This window comes from Spea bombifrons, chromosome 2 (genome assembly GCF_027358695.1).
Source record: "Spea bombifrons isolate aSpeBom1 chromosome 2, aSpeBom1.2.pri, whole genome shotgun sequence".
Taxonomy (NCBI): domain Eukaryota; kingdom Metazoa; phylum Chordata; class Amphibia; order Anura; family Pelobatidae; genus Spea; species Spea bombifrons.
Genome location: NC_071088.1, coordinates 33,152,214 through 33,174,287, shown reverse-complemented (window position 1 = coordinate 33,174,287; position 22,074 = coordinate 33,152,214). Strand labels below are relative to the sequence as shown.

Here is a 22,074-nt window from a genome sequence, read left to right as displayed (position 1 = left end):
CAGTGCTGTACAATGGGTCATCTTTCAACTTGCCTTTAATCGTAAATGTGCAAGGCCCTGCAAAATACACCTGATTTCATCCATCATACAGGGTCATCTCAGCTCTTGAACCTAAAGCTATTTTTTTTAATTATTTTTCTTGCAATTCCAAATGCATGTGTAGAGTGGCAAGCACTTTCAGAAGCATTTGCATCCTGACTGCACCCTTTCCATGCTTTCTCTACAGATTTTCTGTGCAATCAGTTTCTTTCTAAATGTGTTTTAGAAAGGGGTGACAAGTGCACGTTGGGTGTGTTGTTCCCTAAATATTTTTTGTTGCTTAAAATCAGGAACTTGAACTTCATTAATGCCTATAGAGAAGAAATGTTTATTTTTGTATGCACTTTACAGATAAATTTCATATCTGCATCTGATTCCCAAATTTAATTTAGGAAATAATTTTGCTTTATGTGATTTTTATTTCGTATTAACTTCACTCTCTATCATGTATGTCACATTGCTGTGTAACCGTTATGTTAACCAAAATATTTTTAATTTAACTTATTTTTAAATCTTGCAGAATAAGCTATGCACATATTTTTGACCCAGACACCACCTCTCTACATGTCTAAATTCCACATTTCAGTCTTGGACAGACAGCTGGGTGCCTTGTGCCCCAGGGAACAGCTATATTTCTGTGAAACTGAATTGACTTTACATGTGTGGCTTAATCGCGCGCTACTTCCGCTCCCTGGCAGGCTTGTCGAGTGGATATTCATGTAAGTTCTCACTGGGTATTTGTCAGATGGATGGCACAGATGCCCAGAGAGGTGGAAGACATACAGCTTTAACTTGAAGCAGGAGCAAAACAAACAAAGGCTACTTCCCAAAGGACACGCTTAAAAAAAAAAAAATTCTAGTTAGCATTTGTTTTTCTTGGCCTATACGAAATATGTTATCAATATGCTTTTCGTGTGTTTATTTCATATTTCAACTTAACCAGTTCTTATAAAGTAATGAGAACATACATGTATTTAATCTTTAGGCAACATTGATACTGTTTTTTTGTTTTTTTTTTGTGTTTTCTTTTTGGTTTTTTAAAACCAGCAAAACAAATGTTATTAAATTTGATAAGACTCCATCTACTCTTGGACTAATATGGCTATGTCAATCTTGTCAATTATTTTAGAAACATTTTGATTTTAGTGAAATCCCGAAGCAGGTAGTAGAAAACAAAGCAGAATAACATCCCAGACTCATTCCTGATGTTGCCTTGATTAAATACTTTGGCATTTTTTTTATCATAAACTCCAAATGTAATGTTGTTATTGGATCTACGGCCAATTAATTTATCTCTCTTCTTTCATATTTCCCGCTAATTTCCTTCCTGAGCAGTCTCAATAAACCCAGCAAACAGCAAATCTTAATAGTCCTCTTTCTCATTCTTTCTATGTCTCATGTGCAATAGGAAAATCTAGGTACTGGATTTATTGTCTGACTTAGACGTATATTCTGATCATGGGGAAGCTGAAATTTCACAAAAAAAATAAAATCTTGGATTTTTCTTTCTGCTTCAGGTGGTGTATAAAATTACTTGCCCCAAGCAGGTGGCCCACAGGTCACTCTTCCATTTTACTCCACTGGGAAATTACTAGTTAACTGTTTTCTTCCTCATTAATATATATATCTATAACAAGTAGAATTGTTAGGAGCCATGTTATTACTACGTGGACATAATCTCAAAATTTAGGACACTTTCGATAATAGACTTTACACGACCAGACTTTTGAGTGACGCAAGTCAACTGAAGCACCAGGACGAGTGAATCTTAAAATATCTAAAACTCCAGTAATCCCTAAGACGTGTTGACTTTCTGTATGCCACAAATTTAACAATTTTGATGAAATGTCTCACTTCGCTTTACATCATTTGGCGCTGTCAGTTAAATGGGCTGAAAATATTGTGATGGTTGCTATCACATCATCACATTTTTTCATGACTAGTAAAAATAACCACTTAGGTGTGCTGGGGATATATTTAGTATCAACTTGGTCATATGGACTTTGTGCCAAGTGATCACAATAACCAGTATATCTATGTAAGAAATAAGCGGTAAATCCTAATGGTGGTGAGCAGTGATCTTCACTTCCTGTTCCAGAGACTTGCATAATTACTGCTCTCTATTAAGTTATTATTTATCTTTTACTAAAACTGAGGCAAGTTCGAGAAGGTGGACATATTTTCTCATGCGTGTTTGGAGATCACTTTGTGCCTAAAGCATATTGTGCCTAAAAGCAGTTTATTGGCAGCTCTAGAACATTGATTTAATAAAGCTAAAAGCGGGCCCAGCTGCACTTTCACGTGCTGTTCAAATACTCTGTAAAATGTAACATTTATGCAACTACATTCAGTATTAAAATTATAATTAATTGTACTGCTCAATGCACAACTTTGGAGAATAAATAATCATGTGCAACATTTGCCTCATTTATAATGTTTGCTGGGAACACTTTATTGTCCTGAAACATAAAAGCAGGAGCTAGATAGGCTATTGCCATAGAAACAGAAAAGTTGTTTTTATAAAAACTTAATGCCAAGTATGCTTGCCGTACTAGAGAGTGTAATTAGTGTGGGACAGCACCTTTAAATTTGAGATTTTTAGATAATCGCTTGTTTTTTTGTTTTTTTTTTAACCACGCAAAGGATTCATTTCCTCTAGGATGTCAGGAATAATTTTCCATTGACATTCCAACGCTTCTGGATGTCTTATCTGTGGGTAAGGCACAGGATTTCCTTGGGAAGAGTAGGGGGAATGATTATTGTATTTTCACAGAATGATTATAGAGTTTGTTTCGAAAGTATAAGCAAATTTTGGTTTTTTAAATTATATTATTTATTATAATTATTTCAGGATATTTTTTGCCTAAATGCCAAAATTTTACTTGGTTCTAAACCAAACAAAATGTTGTAAATAAGGAGCAGAAGGTCATCTCTTGAGAATTGAGGAAACATGTTTTTTTACAGTAAGACATATGAAGATGTAGAATTTACTGCCTAGACACTGCGTGCTGTCAAATTCAATAGGTATCAACAAGCAAAGGATGCATGACTTCTAGCAAACGGCATACCCATGATTAGAAAATCCAGGTACACGGTTTAATCCAGGGAGACGTTTGCATCTCATAGTGGAAAAAACGAATGTGTTGCCTTTCTCCATCAATGTTATGTTTTTTTGATCTTGGTTTGCCCTGATTTTTTCTGGATAAACACGAGAATTCATGGAAGTATGAACACATATAGTAGTAACACATTAAGAAAACATAAAGAGGTATGAGACTAGAGCTGTGAGGCATCCACCCATCTCGGACATACAATTCTGTCTTTATGGGCTTCGTCGAGGATGTGTGGTTGGCATAGTAAGCAAGACGGCCCACATCTGGACAGATCTTTAGTCTTGGGGAGATCTCAAGACATTTTTAAGGGGAGAAAATATCTTCAAAAAAGTTATGAGGCAAGCTCAGCTGAGAACAGACAACCCATAAATAACCTGCCGATATATTCTTGGCTGAGCTAATCTTCCACCATTTCTGTTTGTACTTAGAAAAAAAAATCAAATTTTATATTCTGATACAGTCTGGTACCTGAAACCAGATTATCACCCAACGTCTTAATAATTTTCTCTTTCCTTTTGACGGAGGAGAACATGCCATCACAAATAATTCCCAGTGGATGGAGGTCGTTAGCCTACCTGAGAACATTGCGGGGCAGGCTACATAGAGCTATCCATCTTCTTGTGAGTGGCGGGTGGGCATGACTTAATACTCTTGCCTGCTTAGAGAAGGGGCGCTGGGTCAAACCTGGAGAGTTCCCTGGTATGGTTATTAGAATGAATTCTGTTATGCTAATGTTTGACTTCTATGTACGGCCAAACGTAATTTGCCAATGGATGACTAGCAGCGTGTAGAATTGATAGATGAAGCCCAGTTCAATGTCAGGCTAACCTAATCTTGATTTATGGGACTATCGTCCTTTCCTGTCTTTATATAGGGAGTTTCACATTGTCTTGTGTCAGAATGCCCATATGAGCTGAATCCACAGTTTATGAAGTACCAGCTGCCAATCTAAAAATATATAATAAATACAACCAATTAAGCCTGTACTCACAGGTCACTTAAATCCAATGTCAGCTTTGTTGATAAACTATCTTTTAAAAGAACACTTGACATCTCTTAGATGTCTTTGCGGACGCAGCTGATAGCGTACCAGCTCTGTAATCGCCACTATATGCTCGCATATTTTGAAAAGGCCATGTCGCTTGATCTGCACCTGTTAATCATAGAGATGCTATTTGATCTGACAAATACAAATTAGTTATAGGCATAGCTCTCCAATGATGATCACTGAACATGAATTATAAAAGAGGCTTTTTTGGCCTGCAGCAGGAATATGTAACTGCGTACACATTGCAGCAGCAGAATGAGGTCTTGAGATTGCCTGCCAGATGATAAGATACTGGCTCGCTTAAGGTCACTGGTGGATTATGCTTTCCTTCACGACTTCCAGAACTGTTTTTACAATTATTATCCCATAGAATGTTGGTTTTAATTTATTAATTTCCTTGGTATTATTATCATGATGAGGTTTATCCTGCGGCTAGAGATTTTCGGAGCTTTTTTTTCTGGTGTTTTGTCATCCATCTTAATGTTATTTCTGTGCCAAAACATCATTGGATAGACAAAATGTAACAAAAGATGGGGAATTAATAACATATATGATATGTTTACACTTTTGTATTCCAAAAGCATTTTATTGCAGTGTTTGCTTTGTTTCTGTCTTTATACATAGTTTTCGTTAAATTAGCGAACATAACATGTCATTGGAACACAGGAGTAATGGCTGCTATGAAGATATTCCATTAAAAATCAGCCATTTTCAGCTACAATGGTCATTTACTGTGTCTACACTGTATTTCTGATTACGACTGCATTAACTAATCGATAATAATGATTTTCCTTATCAATTATTAACGATTTTCATTATCGATTTGTTGAATGATCAACAATATATATACACACATACATACATGCATACATACATACATACATACACAGGGCTTGTCTGGCTTTCTGCCCTTATGGTGTCTCTCCAAAAAACCCAACAAAGAAATTTTCCTTTTAATGGACCACTTCCTCTATAGCCTCTGTTTATCTTTTGTCTTTTAAGCCCTGAAATGCTAATATTTGTTAGGCCTTTGAGAACTGCTTGCTCTGATGAATGTTTGTTCAGTAGTTAATATGAAAGTGTGAATTCAAATAAAAATGTTATCACTAACAAAATGAATATAATAAACTTCTGTTTTATATGTCCAAGTTATTCATGCATTTACATCTGTAACTATAATATTTACATATGCATTTAGAGAGGTGAATGCTAGTGCTTCTTATACTGCATTATGGTAAAAAAATTAAATGGCTCAGTCCTAATCACCTAACCAGACGCTCTGACTACTAAACGTTTAGAGAGGAAATAATTTCATAAAGAATCGGCTTAATGTAGGGTTTGGCCCGAGAACGTCCCTCCAAAACCTCACGACTGACAACAATGGCAGTCTCCAAGTCTCCAAACTCCCTTTATTGGAGCAAAATGTAATAAAAACAGGTTTTGTCAATGCTAGCCTAAATTACTGTAAATAGCAATGTATTTTATGCTCAAAGAGAAATATATATTTTTCCCAATGGGACTTTCGTTGTAAGGGATAAGGTTTGGAATTTATCTTGACTATTTGCATTCAGATCTTGAAACTAACACAAGACCAATGCCTGATTGAGGTTTGAGTCCTTTATGTTCTTATCTATGTTTCTTTATGAAAATCCTTATAATTTTGTGGCTAGTTGTTGCTGCTTAGAGGTTGGCTGCATGTATCATTGATGGTGCTGTAAGGGTTACACATTGTTCTTACAATCCTTATCACACAGATGCTGATTTTAAACCACTACTTAGAATGATAAAGACCAGCGCTTTGCTAATCCAAAGATTTAATGCCAAGAGAAAATATCCCTTAAGTTCTTTGAATGTTTAAAGGGAATTAAAGTACTTGTGTTCCATGTGCATATGTTTGCAAAGTAGTCTTCAATGTTTCCTCCGTGTTCCTTGGAAACTCAACACTTAGAGAAGGTCAAGATTTATAAATCTGATCTGCCAAACCTTAAACCAACTAGACATGAATGACAAATGCATGAAACATATGCTAGTTTGCGGTGCCTATTAGGGGTTTAATCTGTACACACGGAATTGTAACTGCTAGGACTAGAAATTCTATAAAACGGTGTTTCATTGCATAAACTTGGACAGCGTTTCAACTACTTCATTTGTAGTAAGCATACCTAGGAACTTCCAGGGAGCCTCCTCTGAGCTCTCCTCACTGAATAGCTTTGTTCATGGAGACAGGCTACCCAAGCTGTCTTTTAATGGGTTGGAAGTAGGTAACAATGGGCAGGGAGTAGGTGGAACCTGGGTCCTGGGCTAGCAGGGCTTTACATGAAGACTATGGGTACTAAGGACCTGAGAAGAGTCCCAACATCCATCAGGCTTTCTCCCTCCTACGCGTCTTTCAAAAGCTCTCTGAAAACCAACATTTTTCAAGAAGTGTACAACCTTTCTTCCTGATACTGTCCGCTAGCATCCTCTAGCTAAGACCCTCTTCTCCTTTTGAACCAGTTTATTATTATTATTATTATTATTCGTAAATATTCTACTGACTATGTTATAACAGCGCTACGGAATTTGCTGACATTATATAAATGAATATAATATATAATGAATGAAATGGCACTTGATTCTAGGTGGGTGTTACTATTAGGTTTAAATTTGCATTCCAGAGAATTTGTGTAATGTTTAATGGGTTTCACAGAATTGTGGCTTTGTGGCTGTGTCCCCTTAGTTAACACCCACATGTATGTTTTATACCTGGGTGTTTGCAGGTGAAACACTGCTTTCCTAATACTAGGAGTCATGGTCTCCAATGTCCGGTGTGTGTGTGGTTGCACCTGCTTTCCACCGAGGTTTCAGTGGTGGACCTGTTTTGTTAAATAAAATTTACGCATAGTGTCCTTTTTACAGTTTTTATCCCACTAGTGGAAATTAATATATGTGACATTAGTATTTTTCTTTCTTTCATTTTTTTTTTTTACTAAAATGTCAAAAGTTGAATTATGGCAACAATGAAATATTTAACCACAAATCTCACCTGTGAGCTAACCACATCCTACAAGCAAATGGCATTAAAGTAAGACATTTTGTCATTTCCAGATAAATCTGTCTGATTCATAACCGGAATTTGTAGCTTTAAGGCAAATTTTCTTGCATCAAAAAAGCTGTTGTAAAACAGCTTAGATCAAATTTATTACAGATAATATCTCCCCGCATTGGCAAAAGCCTTTTATATGTATTTGTAGTTTATATACAATTTACATTTGATGTGATTTCCAATTAAAACATCATTTAATGAACAATATGTCATTTATTGCATATTGGCCAGTCTATTCACTATAATGAATTTCTCACTTTCTCACTGTGGTATGATATACAATTATCCATTCTAGAATAGCGTAAATATTTTGTGTGTTTTTAATACCGGTTAGATAAGATATAAACTTAATTGAGTAACATTCATTCAAACTGAATGACATATGACATACCATGACTTATAAGTAGCTAACTCACTAAGTGTCAAAGATTTAATAAAATGAATAAAGAGTATGAATGAATCGGCTCCAGACTGTGTGAGCCTCACATTTAGCACCTTCATTATGAAACCCAAAGATTGGAATGCAAAACTTTCAGACCCTCCAAGGGTCAATACCTGTTGACCAGGTTTGGTAGTACAGTCTTATCTTATTTTGTACAGTCATGAAGTTACCTTGGGTATTTTAAAATAAGTGTATTTATATCCTGTTAAGTATGTCTCTCAAAATCCCCTCTTGGGTAGAGTCCATCATAAAGTGTTGCTTTAACACAGCATCTCCTAAATAAATATTTATTAAAGTTCCATCTGGATCATTGACCTGGCATTAAGCTACTAAAATGATCAGTATCAGAACAGGCATCAGAATATGGACCTGGGTAATATTGGTTAAAAACCACAGTAGGGCTTCCTTTAATTTTGATTTAAATCAAGTAAAGGAAAGGCAAAACTGTTGTCAGAATATCTGTAGATGCCTCTGGCGTGAGGGTGTCCTCTGAAGAGTTAGTTTAATCGCATCAATGGTTCATAGCACAGGAAGCTATTTCTCTGTTGGCCTTCATTGTAATTCAGTAATGTGCCAAGACGGATGAAAGATTTTGAGGATTCTTTGTGAAGAGCAAGTCATTCCACAGGTAACAGGACATCATTATTTTCACACATGAATTCCAACAAGGGCCCCTGTGTCCTCGAAACTAAAGCCCTTGAGTAAAGTTACTGAGCCAAGGTAGACGAACAGAAAGCCTTTGCTTCCCCTCCTCGATCCTCTTTCATATTTCTGTCCTTAGGATGGCTACATTTTCACTGATCTCTTCAGTTCGTTTGTCTGACTTTAAAACAGTAAGGTTTTTCACCTAACGAGGGAATCGTAGGCTACGTTTTTACTGCGTCTACATCTCCATTGTCCTAGACGTCAACCTTTTATGCAGTGTTCGTTGTCTCTCAATTGCGTATTATCCAAAACAATAGGAAAAATGCATATCTTGGCTGATATGGTGTTTTTATGCTCGTTTGAGCATCTGAGCTTGGCAAAAAGTAGGCTTGTTTTCCAGGACAAAAGCTTCTTGCAGAGTGAAATGCAGTCTTTCCGGTTTAATGCTTAAACTGACATTTACATAAATATTGCAGCAGCTTTTGCTGGCCTTAAATTAAGCATTAAGTAAGATATCCAGAGTGTAAAACACATCACCATCCCTTTTCACATTCTCTTGGAGTTTTGTGTTTGTTGGTGAGAACATGAAAAATGTCAACCCTTCGGAGTTTCAGAGGGAAGCTCAAGAAGTTAGCTGTAACGATTTGTTAACTGGCACCAGTATGGATGAGCTATTTAATAATATATACTGTGCATCCAGTGTTCCGTTATCTCTTCTGTATGTCCTTTATTAAAATGTTTTTCAAAGGGTATGATAGTTACCTTGAATCTAAGACAAGACTAAGGCCCAATTAAGCAGACTAGATTGGCCAAATGGTTCCTAGCTGCCTTCACATTCTAAGTAGTATTTGTTCGGAACTGGTTTTAATATTAAAAAAGAAATATAAAACATTTTAGCAATAGGTTCTCTAATATCTAGATTTTCAACGTGGATGACTCAGAAGCTTAGGTCGATTGTGTTATATGAAGATGCATATTTGTACTTTACAACAATTGTATATATCATTCCATAAACCAAAGTGTGGAGGGGGGATTCTTAATATCCTTTAAACTATACTATGTCTTTAAAGGGGTCATCTTTTCCAATATTTTCAGGGTGTGGTGAAGCAGATTGTGTATGCTTCACTGATCCCTGTCTTTGACGTGTTTCATTTTATAGTATCAGCTTCCTTTCTTCAGTCAGACACCAACATTTTTTAATGGTACATGGATAACTTTTTGAACCCAGCTGGGACATGTTCATGCCACTGGCACACTTGCCCGATGAACAGAAACTTTGCAAGGCCAGTGCCGTAATTTATCTCTGCTCACATCCATGTATTCATATTCACACTTTATGGGGGAAAGGTGGTCTTCCTTTGCTGCAGAAGTTACGACGTGTATATAGTGTACAGCTAAGCAGAAAGTATGGCCCATTGAACACTCTTCTGCCTTTAAATGCCTCTAATTAAAAGTTTTGTTAAAGCAGCGGTGACTTGTGAGTGACCCGCAGAGTTAAGCTTTCTTCTTAGAGATGCTCCCATTTCAGAAAACAGTTACCATGGATTTCCGAGTAAGCAGGACTAACGACGGTCAGCATGATTTGCAACAGGGTGCATGATAAGCAAACGTTACTGGGGTTTATTTCATTCTTTGCTTTGGCTCTTTGTTATTTCAATATTACGTATAACCGACCATTTAACTGACTGCAAGTAGATAAATGTTATCGTGCATCGGGACGGAACTCGTGACATCTATTGTATAATTTAAAGGAATGTGGTCATAATAAAGTAGTGTTGGTGCAATAAATCCATAGTCTGCAAAGAAGGCCCATTTAGTTATAATACTTTTAAGTGACATATTTGCCCAAATGCAATGGATTTCTTTCTGTCTAATCTCACATGCCGGGCACTGTGGTGGACACGAGTCGAAGGAATGCTAGGAGCCAAGTGGGTTTGCTGTGGATTTGGTTGGATTTGCCTGAAGAAGTCATTGAGCTGCCAATATAGTTACTACTATATTGTAGTTAGGATTAACCATACTGTATGTTAGAATGTCTGCAAATTGTAAAATAGTTGTGTCCTGAAAAAAACATTGCTACGGTCATGACCCTGCAACAAATAATGGCATTTCCCCCTTGCCATCTGAATACTTAAACCACTCTGCTATATACAAGTTCTAAATAATAATAATTAACCTTTTATCTAGTATAAAATGTGCAAATAATTGTTATTGGACACAGCTACTCTGTGTTGCTTCGTCATTCCTCATCCCAGCAAGTCAAAAAACTCTTCTTCTGCTTTTGTCTTTACAGCAAAGCCTGGAAAGCAATCTAACAAGTCTCATCAAGAGGAACACTGAAATGGAAATGCTGTTGGCCAAGCTTATTCAGACCTGTCAACATGTGGAGGCGAGTAACTCAAATTACTGCAGATATTTTTGAAAGTAGTGACATGTTTAGCCAAAAATGAGCAAAAAGTGACTACATGTCTGAGATTTATTCACACCCATTTACTAGAAACCAGCCTTGGGCATGTGGCAACTGGGCTATATTTTCATGGATGAATATATTGAAGAATTGCCCTACTTATGTATAAATGTATAACAGAAAATACTCAGCCTTACACATGTGTGTGTGTGTGTATATATATATATAATATACATATGGTACAGCACACCACACCATAGGTCAGGTTTCATTAAAGCTATCCAGAATGGTCCTGGATCATGTACTTGTGTGTCTACATGGATTAAATATACTTCCTCAAACATGCTTCTCTAATTTGATATAAAGTATACAAATTCATAGATCTAGAAAGTGCTTCCTTTTAGAGGATTACTTTCATCAACCGGATTTCGTAATGAATTTTATTCTGTAAAAATAAAAGGCATCTCTTGATTATACCGTTTTTTGGTTTTGGGTACATCTGCTTTTACTTTTCTGACAAACTATCGCGGAAATAAAATTTGAACATCAGGGTATCAGAAAGCAGGTTTTACATATTTTTGGCTTAAAACGTTCAGTGAGGGATCACTTTGAAGCTTCAGAAAATTTGACAAAGCTCTGTCTAATTAAAAGCTCAACAGCATCTGATCAAAGGAGAGGCACAAACCACTTATGTTACCTGATATATATATGTGGAAGCGTTGTCTTTATAAATGAGGATTTTATGAAAAAAACGCACAAATGGTGGTTATGCATAGAAATGAATTCTAGTACGACGTTTGAAAAGTGGTTCTGCAGAAACACTGATTCACATGGGAGCAGGGGTTGTGTCAAACATTGCACCTGAATTTTTATAGAAAATTCCAAATTATTTATTTTAAGACATTCCAATGTTCAATGCATCCTACCATTAATGTCCTATTCAACAACCATCAATCTTCTGAAGAGAAGAGAAGAATCTTAAGTAGAGGTTACCAGAAAATGTAACTCTCTTTTCAGTAGGAAGTCCTACTTGTGGACAAAGCTGTATTCACTATTGAAGTGAGTTGGAACAAGTTATCGTGGCAAAAATACTTTGCTTTTTATGTGTGTGTGCTTCCCATGCAAGAAGGCAGAGCATTACATGTAAATTATTATTACCATTGGTCACTCAAGAGTTATATGCAAAAAGCAATTCAAAGTATAATGGCTAGCAGATTCTAAAGTTTTGGATAAGTAGCCTAGTGGTCCCCTGGAGCTCCGTATGTACCGTGTTTCCCCGAAAATAAGACACTGTCGTATATTTATTTTTCCTCAAGAAGACACACTATGGCTTATTTTCAGGGGATGTCTTATTTTTATTAAGTATGGTACAAGAATCTACATTTATTCAAATATACTCATCTTGTCTGGGGGTACAGATACTCAGGAAAAGCAGAGATGGGCTGGCTTATTTATCAGGGATCCAGTGAGAACTGGGTCCAATCTGCACAGTGGAGCTGGGATGATCTCTCTGGGCTCAGTAGCAGACTGCTTGCTGAAGCTTTTCCCCTATCCCCTGGTGTTTGTGTGGGGTGAGAGAGACCCACAGACTGTTGCTGGTCAGTGCTGGGGAGCAGCAGCTTTACTGGTGTTTGTGTGGGTGAGAGAGACCCACCGACTGCTGCTGGTCAGTGCTGGGGAGCAGCAGCTTTATTGGTGTTTATGGGGATGAGAGAGACCCACAGACTGCTGCTGGTCAGTGCTGGGGAGCAGCAGCTTTATTGGTGTTTATGGGGGGTGAGAGAGACCCACAGACTGTTGCTGGTTGGCAGTGGCGTCGCTACAGGGGGGCAAGGGGGGGCAATTGCCCCCCCTAGGTTGTTCCTTGCCCCCCCTGTTGCCCCCCCCGCTAGCAGTCCCAGTCAGGTGCTAACGACGGCACCATGCCGTCACTAGCACTACCTTACCTTGATGGAGGTCTGTGGACCTCCATCACCACCTACCCCGGTGATCTGCCCCTCAAACTGAAGGGCATCACCGGAGCCACCCGATCGGCCCGGTGACGTCTCGCGCAATGACGCGAGGATGTCACCGCGCAACTTTATTAACAACTGACAATTGTCAGTTAAAGAGGTATGGGGGCATGCTGCTTAGATGCCTGTATCTCAGGCATCTAAGCAGCTACATACCCCCAACATATACCGTTGGAAAGGTAATCGCCTCGCCTTTCCAACGGTATATAGATTGTAAAAAATAATAAAAAATCTTAAGTTCAAAAAATAAAAATATAAAAAAAATTAAATTTAAACAAAGTAGTTTAACTTTAAAAAAAAAAAATAAAAAAAAAAGTTTAAGTATTCTAGCTAAATAATCACTGTGGTAGCCAATGTTACCACAGCGATCATATAGCTATAAAAAGTCACATTCCCTTTTTAAAAATGGCCGATACTAATTTTTAATCCCATGATCCCTTTGATCATGGGGTTAAATTTAGCCAACGGTAGAGGGAGGCAATTTTTGAAATCCTGATGAACTGCAAATATTATTAAAAATCAGCCATTTAGCCTGTGCAGTACGTGAATAACCATATCATCGCTGGAGCGCCTTGCATTTTTACTGCAAAACTTATTTTTGCTGTAAAAGTGATTTTTTTTTCTCCCTTTACCATCATTTCTTTGGGATTGTAAGGGGAAAGAATGGTGTGTGCTTCTGTGAGTGAATGTATGGAAAGAATGGTGTGTGCGTCTGTGAGTGAATGTATTTAAAGTATGGTGTGTGCTAGGGCTGCAACTAACGATTATTTTAATAATCGATTAGTTGGCCGATTATTTTTTCGATTAATCGATTAATCGGATAAAAAAAATGAATGTAAATTTTTCATTTATTTAAAATAATTTACTAAACAAATGATGTTAAATACAAACAGCAGAATAAAAAAACTTTGATAATACATTTCTTGTCTTTATTTCCCAACCAGCCCCCCAATATATGCACATTTGAGCCCAGGCTTGCTACGCTGCCTCCCAGACATGCCATGCTGCCCTCCCACATATGCCACGCTGCCTCCCACATCTGCCACTCCACGCTGCCTCCCACATCTGCCACTCCACGCTGCCTCCCACATATCCCACTCCACGCTGCCTCCCACATATACCACACCACGCTGCCTCCCACATCTGCCACTCCACCCTGCCTCCCACATATACCACACCACGCTGCCTCCCACATATACCACACCACGCTGCCTCCCACATCTGCCACTCCACCCTGCCTCCCACATATACCACACCACGCTGCCTCCCACATATACCACACCACGCTGCCTCCCACATCTGCCACTCCACCCTGCCTCCCACATCTGCCACTCCACGCTGCCTCCCACATCTGCCACTCCACGCTGCCTCCCACATCTGCCACTCCACTCTACCCCCCACATGCCACTGTGCCTGATACGCCTTATACCCCCTGAAACACCACTCCATCCTCCCCAGACATGCCACACTGCCCTCCCCACATATGCCACGCCATGCTGCCTCCCACATCTGCCACTCCACAATGCCTCCCACATATGCCACGCTGCCTCCCACATCTGCCACTCCACGCTGCCTCCCACATCTGCCACTGTGCCTGATACGCCTTATATCCCCTGATACCCCACTCCATCCTCCCCAGACATGCCACCCTGCCTCCCAGACATGCCACTTCTCTACCCCCAGATATGCCACTCTACCCCCAGATATGCCTTATACACCCTGATACACCACTCCGTCCTCCCCAGACATGCCACACTGCCCTCCCCACATATGCCTTATATACTGTATATGCCTTATACCCCCAGATATGTCACTTCACTGCCCCCAGGATTTAGATTCCCCTAAATTAACCCTAAACTCCCCATTAACCATAACTGCCCCTAAATTAACCCTTAACACCCCCTTAACCACAGCATCCCCTAAATTAACCCTAAAGACCCCATCAACCACAGCATCCCCTAAATTAACCCTAAACACACCATTAACCACAACTGCCTCAAATTAACCCCAAACACCCCATTAACCACAGCTGCTCCTAAATTAACCCTAAACACCCTATTAACATAACTGCCCCTAAATTAACCCTAACTGCCCCTAAATTAACCCTAAACACCCCACTAACCATAACTGCCCCTAAATTAACCCCCACCTCCCCTAACTTTCAGTAGCCCAAATATATATATATATATATATATTACATACATATATACACATTATATATATATATATATATATACACACACATACACATATTATATATATATATATATATATATATATATATATATATATATATATATATATATATATATATACACACATATACTTACAGTTAGATGAGTGTCACAGCCATGTGGTTCTGGCCTGGAGAAGGAAGGGGCGGGGCCAGTTGTCACAGTGATTACAGGGAGGGGGAGTAAGTAGGAGCTGCTGCTGTGAGACGGTGAGTCAGACTAAACGGATTATATAATGAGGGGGGTTTTTCAGAGCGTTTGCTCTGAAAAAACCCTCATTTTATAATCGATAATAATCGATTCAACTAATCGATAATGAAATTCGTTGCCAACGAATTTCATTATCGATTATTATCGATTTTATCGATTAGTTGTTGCAGCCCTAGTGTGTGCTTCTGCGAGTGAATGGAGATCTGAAAGGCGTGTGAATGGTCAGTAATTAGGGTTGAAGCCTTGACGTGGCATTACTGCTCATGTAGGAAGTTAAATTATGGCACAAAAAGTACACATTTGCAAAAACGACATCCCTTGGCGCATCAAATGAGGGGCTGCATGTGTTTCTAGTACAAACCTGGAGTGCGCAACACACAAATGAACATGTCGCTATGGATAGAAAAAACATATTTTCTAGCCAAAGCGACATATTCCACCATTATTTGTGCACTCAACTTTTGTCCTAGAAATACATGTAGCCCCTCATTTGAAGCTCCTAGGGGTGTAGTTTCTTAAAATGGATGAATTGTCTGAATGAGGGAGAGCATGAGTTAATATGTGGATGTATTGTCTGAATGAGGGAGAGCATGAGTTAATATATGGATGAATTGTCTGAATGAGGGAGAGCATGAGTTAATATGTGGATGAATTGTCTGAATGAGGAAGAGCATGCGTTAATATGTGGATGATTTGTCTGAATGAGGGAGAGCATGAGTTAATGTGATTGTGCGTATCATAGATGTATAATTGTGGAAGGGCAAAGATGGCACTAGCAGGATGTTTGAGCCTTGGGGACCAAGATGGCACAGGCAGGGTGTATATGGGACAAAGATGGCAAATCGTATGTGTGTTATCTGGGTGTGCAACATGTGATCTATCCCTGTAATTTAGGGGGTTTTAAATATACCATTAATGCCGTGTTTTTATGTGAATTCCAATTGATCTATACCTGCAAAGCTGGGTTTCTGTGTTATTCTGTAGATCCATATCTGCTATGCTATGTTTCCATACATTATTTATGTATACCTGCAAATACAGGGTTTGTATGTCTTGTTCAGTTGATTAATACCTGAATGCTGTTTCCATGTATTTATTTGATCTATACCTGCAATGCTACGTTTCATATATTATTATTGTATACCGGCAAATACAGGATTTGTATGTCTGATTCTGTTTATTTGATATATACCTTCAGTGCTGAGATCACAAGTGAATTTCAATTGATCTATACATGCAAAGCTGGGTTTGTGTGTTAATGTGTTGATCTATACCTGCTATCAGCAGCAGGGTCTAATATTTATATATATATCGGCAGCAGGGACTAATATTAATATATATATCGGCAACTGGGGCTAATATTAATATATTTGGGCAGCAGGGGCTAATATATATATATATCAGCAGCAGGATCTAATATTAGGCCCTTAAATCATTTAGTGCAAAAGTTAAGGTATTGTGTTGTTTAAAGGATTTCAAGGATTAGTCTTACTAAATTGTGGCTTCAGGCTTCCCATGTTGAATGATCAAGTATTGTATTGTCCAATAACAAAAGTATCATTCCATAGCACATTACTTTTGGCAATATATATATATATGTGTGTTTTTTCAGTGGTATGATTTAATGGTGGAAATTATTAATGCCCCCCCCAGTTTGACTGTGGTATCTTGTGTGCCCCCCCTATAAATTGTTTCTAGAGTCGCCACTGCTGGTTGGTGCTGGGGAATAGCAGCTTTACTGGTGTTTGTGGGGGGTGAGAGAGACCCACAGACTGTTGCTGGTCGGTGCTGGGGAGCAGCAGCTTTACAGGTGTTTATGGGGGGTGATAGAGACCCACAGACTGTTGCTGGTTGGTGCTGGGGGAGAGAAACCCACAGTGCTGAGTAAAATGGCAGCCACAGCTTTACTTCTTGCCCCTGCTCCTCACTTCACTGAGGAGACTTTTACTTTCACTTTCTATGTCTCCTCCCTCTATGCCTCGCTGCATAGCCACGCCTATCACTATGTCTTCTTTTCGGGGTATGGCTTATATGGAGCAAATGCTTAGAAATCCTGCTACGGCTTATTTTATGGGTATGTCTTATTTTCGGGGAAACATGGTAGTATGTCATGCCCTCGTCAAAAACCACAACATAGGAAGCGAGGGAAAACAACTGCAATGTTTTACTAAACGACCTGAATCCCTTTGTGCAGCTTGTTTCATCCCGTCCCTTAGCCACGTACCAACCTCCTCTGTCCATTTGGCAGGAATGCTAATTTAGTTACTAGACCACTTTTTTTGAAAAATATACATCTCAATCGTTTTTTAGACATAACCACCAGTGTTCAAGAAATCACTTTATTTTCAGTATTTAAATTTAAGTATTTGCGGATAATGTTGTTTGGCTACATGTGGGTGTTAGAAAGAGAAAATTCCTTACATGTATACAGCTGCAGTTATTTTATATATTTTCCATTATCGATTATGCCTAAACACCATTTTGACAATGTGGTAAAAGTCGTTTTTCCCACACCTGTGCATAGAGCAAAACAATAAAAGCAAATTCCTGAAAGCAGCCTTTTGCAATTTGTTGTTTTTTCCCCTCAAATGGTCTCTTGGTGCTTTGCCAGAGCACCATGGGCAAAGATGTTGATATTTTAATGGTCTATGTAGGATATCCCAGTTGTGTGTTTCATTGGATCCTTTTTCCTGGGAAAAATGCCAAAAATGGGGAAAGGAGGTTATTCTGTTGGGGGTTAACTAAGAACTATTCCCATTTCCTTGCCCAAGAGTCTTATTGAGTTGTTTCTCCATGCCAGGTCAGTGCAAGAACCCAATAAAAGCAATTCTCCATTTTACCTGGGCTGGCTTTATTAGCTTCAGAGATTTAGAAGTAAGAGAAACGCCACAAAAACACACACAACAAATTAAGATGGCTTCTGGAGTACAATGCATCAATATGTTGTACCTGTGCTTTATATCACACAGTTATACTGTATACGATTGCGTATTCCTATGTTTTCTGAACTGGTGTGCATCCAGCAACAGATGAAGAGACCTCCCTTGTATAGTTGTAAATGCCTCTTGACCCCTTCAATAATTATCATGTTTACGGGAATGTTCATCTGCCAGAGCAGATTAATTTCAATCAAACATGCCTTGGAGTCATCGAGTTCATATGAATACTGTATGATGATTGAAATACATGAGAGCAGTGAATTTAAGTCGTGTTACCTGCAGAACAGTGGTAACAAAGAGGATTGTGTTGAAGTTGAAGCCTCATTAAAAAATAACTAGAACAGACATTATGTCTAAACCGTATTCTTCATTGATGATATAGAGGTTCATAGAGTTTTGCATAAATATGATAAAAGCTTTAGGATCTCTTAAGGAATCCACCTTAAATTGTAGACATGTTGGGGATTCAGGTGCAACAAGGTAGGAGCCCACATCCGAGATCTCTGACAATTCCACACGTTAATAAAATAAATAACTTGGGCATTACAAAAAAAATAAAATTACAGAAATCGGTAAAAAGTAAATTTATGCTTGGGGTAAAGCAAGCTGGGCTACCGTTATTCACCACCTCCTTGTCTTCTCTAAAAGAAATTACAGCGCTTGCCTGGTGGAAAAGCTAGCCTTTCAAAAATGCTTAAAGGACCAATCATACGTGGTCCTTTTGCCTGCCTCGGCTATTTTTGTGTTCGGGAGGCTGAACACCTCTGTGTGTATGCAATATACCTGCCTCCTGTCGGCTCCAGAGCTGGCTCAGAAAACGCTGTCGGTGGGGATCTGCATAGGCCCTCATATGCATGCGTGGAAAGTGCTCTCAATTGACTTTAATGGGAATGCTTTCTTGCCACTGATTGGGAGGTTTAGTTGTACGAAAGAGGAAGAAGACTGCTACATCTAGAGATGCGCTTTCTATGTCAGGAAAGTACTTTGATGTGGACTCTCAAACACGGACATCAAGATAAATAACATACAGACTCAAGCAACATTGTACATATTTTTTTCTTATTATATTACATTATGACGATAAAGTTATCGCTTGGCTCTTTTTTTCCCCATGCTTTAATAGGGGTTTAATAGTTTTGGGACACATGCGCGATTAGTAGATAGTCGGAAGGTGGCCAAACTTTTATCGTCGCCGTCCATCATATCCTTTCATCACCCCATCATCTCGAAGTCCAGATGCGCAACCAACACACTCAATTCATGGTGTTGAGTTGATGGACAAGTTGATGGACAACAAGTGTTATTTGTTCTTGGCAGAAACTGAAAGCCTGTGTTATCAAATTTTTAGACACCAGGGGGTGGGACAGTTATGCCAATTTCCAGTTTGATGTTTTTGATTTAGGTTCATGTGAAAATGATTTTCTCTGCTGTACATAGAATTCTCCACCCAATACTCAGCCATTAGCGAGTCGGAGGAGTTCAAGATCTCAGTTTGATGTTCGAAAACTTTTGCTTAGTCTTATGTTACCGAAATAAACATGTGGGTTTGTGCTGACATGAAACTACCCCAAGGACATTGTCCGTTTTGTAGCAATTACCTTAAATCCTGCTTCACAGTCAGCTGCCTTTGATAAGCAAATGGAGGAAAATTGTATACATCAGGGTACCGATCACCATAGTCGTTGGTCTGGTTCTACTTAGCATACGATTTATGTATTTTCTGTGTTGGTGAGTAGTTGCTCTATGTTGGGACTCAAAGTGGTCAAATACACTTTATTTATGGTGGCTTGGTGACCATATATTTAAATTATTCTGAAGTTATTTTCATTTCAGAACAGGTACAGCCGTGCCCAGTGATTGTGTACCATAAACATGTATCACAGTACCTTCTGGCCTTGTTAGTGGTGCTTATAGCATGCCTGACATTTAGAGGATATATGTAATAGAATGCATAGTTGTAATATAGAAAGCATGTTGTATGAAGGGTCTATGTGGAGAAACATTGTCTTTACAAGCTGGTGTACACAGTACCTGACAACGTACAGTCTTCCTTCTTCATGTGTGTAATAATCATGATGTACTGCACAGTAATACTACTATGTGTAGGTTAATACTGTAATTAGGATTTTTTTTGTGGGTAGTCAGGCTAAGAGACGGCACATGGTAGAGGAGGAAGACTTTGACCTCTGCTATGGCTTACATCATTTTGACGAATGGGACAGCGCCAAATTTTGGCGCTGTAAATGAGCAACTTATGTATTTGGTATGTATTCTAGGGCAGATGACTGTTCCATCCGTTATGCCTTTATTAAATTAAACATTAATTTCTGTTGTTTTAACACTTATGATAATGATTAAACAAACCTTACCTGTTATGATACTTGTCTATACACACTGCCCCATCCTCACTTTTGATAGCTAGGCTCTGATATGGATATGGATATGTGTAACAATTGTGCAAAACTAAGTATAGTGATATCCATAGTGATTTTATATGCATGATCATTTTCTATATCCCCCCCCATTCTCTTCCTATGACATTCCTAAATGGAGATGTTCTACAACTCCATAAACGTACATTGAACTACAATATAAATAAAAAAAAAACTAATGAAAAACATAACCGTAATACAGTTTCTCTGACATACTGATGCGTTCATAGGTAGCTGTGAGAAATGCATTAATCCAAGGTTATTGTGGACTTCAGCGAGTCATAAAAGAAGAAGAAAAAAACACTCATCTAGATGGCAACAAAGAACTAAAGAAGTCATGTAATTTTTCTAATAAAAAGTAAAAAAAAAAGGAAAAGAACACTTTGTACCCAAATAGCTGTAGCTTTCAAGTGAGACTTAGTGAGATTTTATTTTATTATTTTTTTTTTTTGCTTTCTTTTAACCTGTTCAGTTCTGGTTGCTGTAAGTGTGGGTAGTTATGTCCAACAGCCTTCTCCACCTTAGCCCCTAAATTGTCATACCTGATGCTTGTTTCACTGCAACCTACGTGAAACTGTCCACCTCTGACAGGGAATCCACCAGCATCTTAGTTAATTTTTAGGCATTTAGTAAATTTGTAGGCATTTTTAGGCATTTGCCTGCTTTGACCAATGGCCACCCAGGGACTAGGGGTCAGAGTACAGCTACCGAAAAAATAAGTGTTTTTTGATAAGTCCTTGGTCTCTTGATAGATTTAAAATAGTTATATGCCTATACCGTGCAATTTTAATTCACTTACTTTATTAACCTCCACCGCTTCTGGGTGGTTGTTTCATTTATCTTATTGAAACATCTCTCAATTCCCTGAAAAAAAAACTCTATTAAAACAAATGTAGTCTAGATGCCTCTTTTAAGAAGATCTGCTGCTTTTCTTTATTTTAAGTGGCTGCTCCTTTTTGCTTGCAGCCCTTGGGAAAATCAGTGCCGGAAATTAATTGGTATGCCGGTTCTGCCATCTTTGGCCACTGATCTTGCCCTCTAGTAGATAAAATAGTATTTAAACACCCATAAAAAAAAATAATAATAATAAAAAAATACAGCAATTGATGAAAAAGCACAATCCTGTAGTGAATGAAGCAAAAGTTTTGACTGTAACCATTTTTAACACATTTGCTGTTACTGTCTGAATTACACTTATAGTACTATGTTCAATAAATGTTCGTTATCAGGCCTGGACTGGCAAACTAGGCAAATGTCAGATGGGCCGACGGCTGGTTGAGCCACGCGTATAACTTTACTGCTGCTCCAGCGCTGGTTTGGGTGTGCAGCTGCCAACGCGATACATGCGGTCTCTCGCTGCAAGTGTGTAACGGCGTCTCCGTGTACGGCCCCTGCCTGGCCCTGTTGGATACATGGAAAAGAAAAAATGTCGGTGCGCTAAGCTAGTCACAGGCTCAAATAATACAAA

At 38.5% G+C, this 22,074-nt stretch overlaps 1 protein-coding gene across 2 annotated transcripts in view; it reads left to right on the top strand.

Moving 5' to 3' along the window:
- MID1 (midline 1) overlaps positions 1-22,074 on the top strand; it is a 172,339-nt gene that overhangs the window by 118,212 nt on the left and 32,053 nt on the right. For both annotated transcript variants that reach the window (XM_053457419.1, XM_053457418.1), the window contains exon 3: positions 10,666-10,761. In XM_053457419.1, the coding sequence (XP_053313394.1) occupies positions 10,666-10,761 (96 nt within the window). The remainder of the gene's footprint in view (positions 1-10,665; positions 10,762-22,074) is intronic.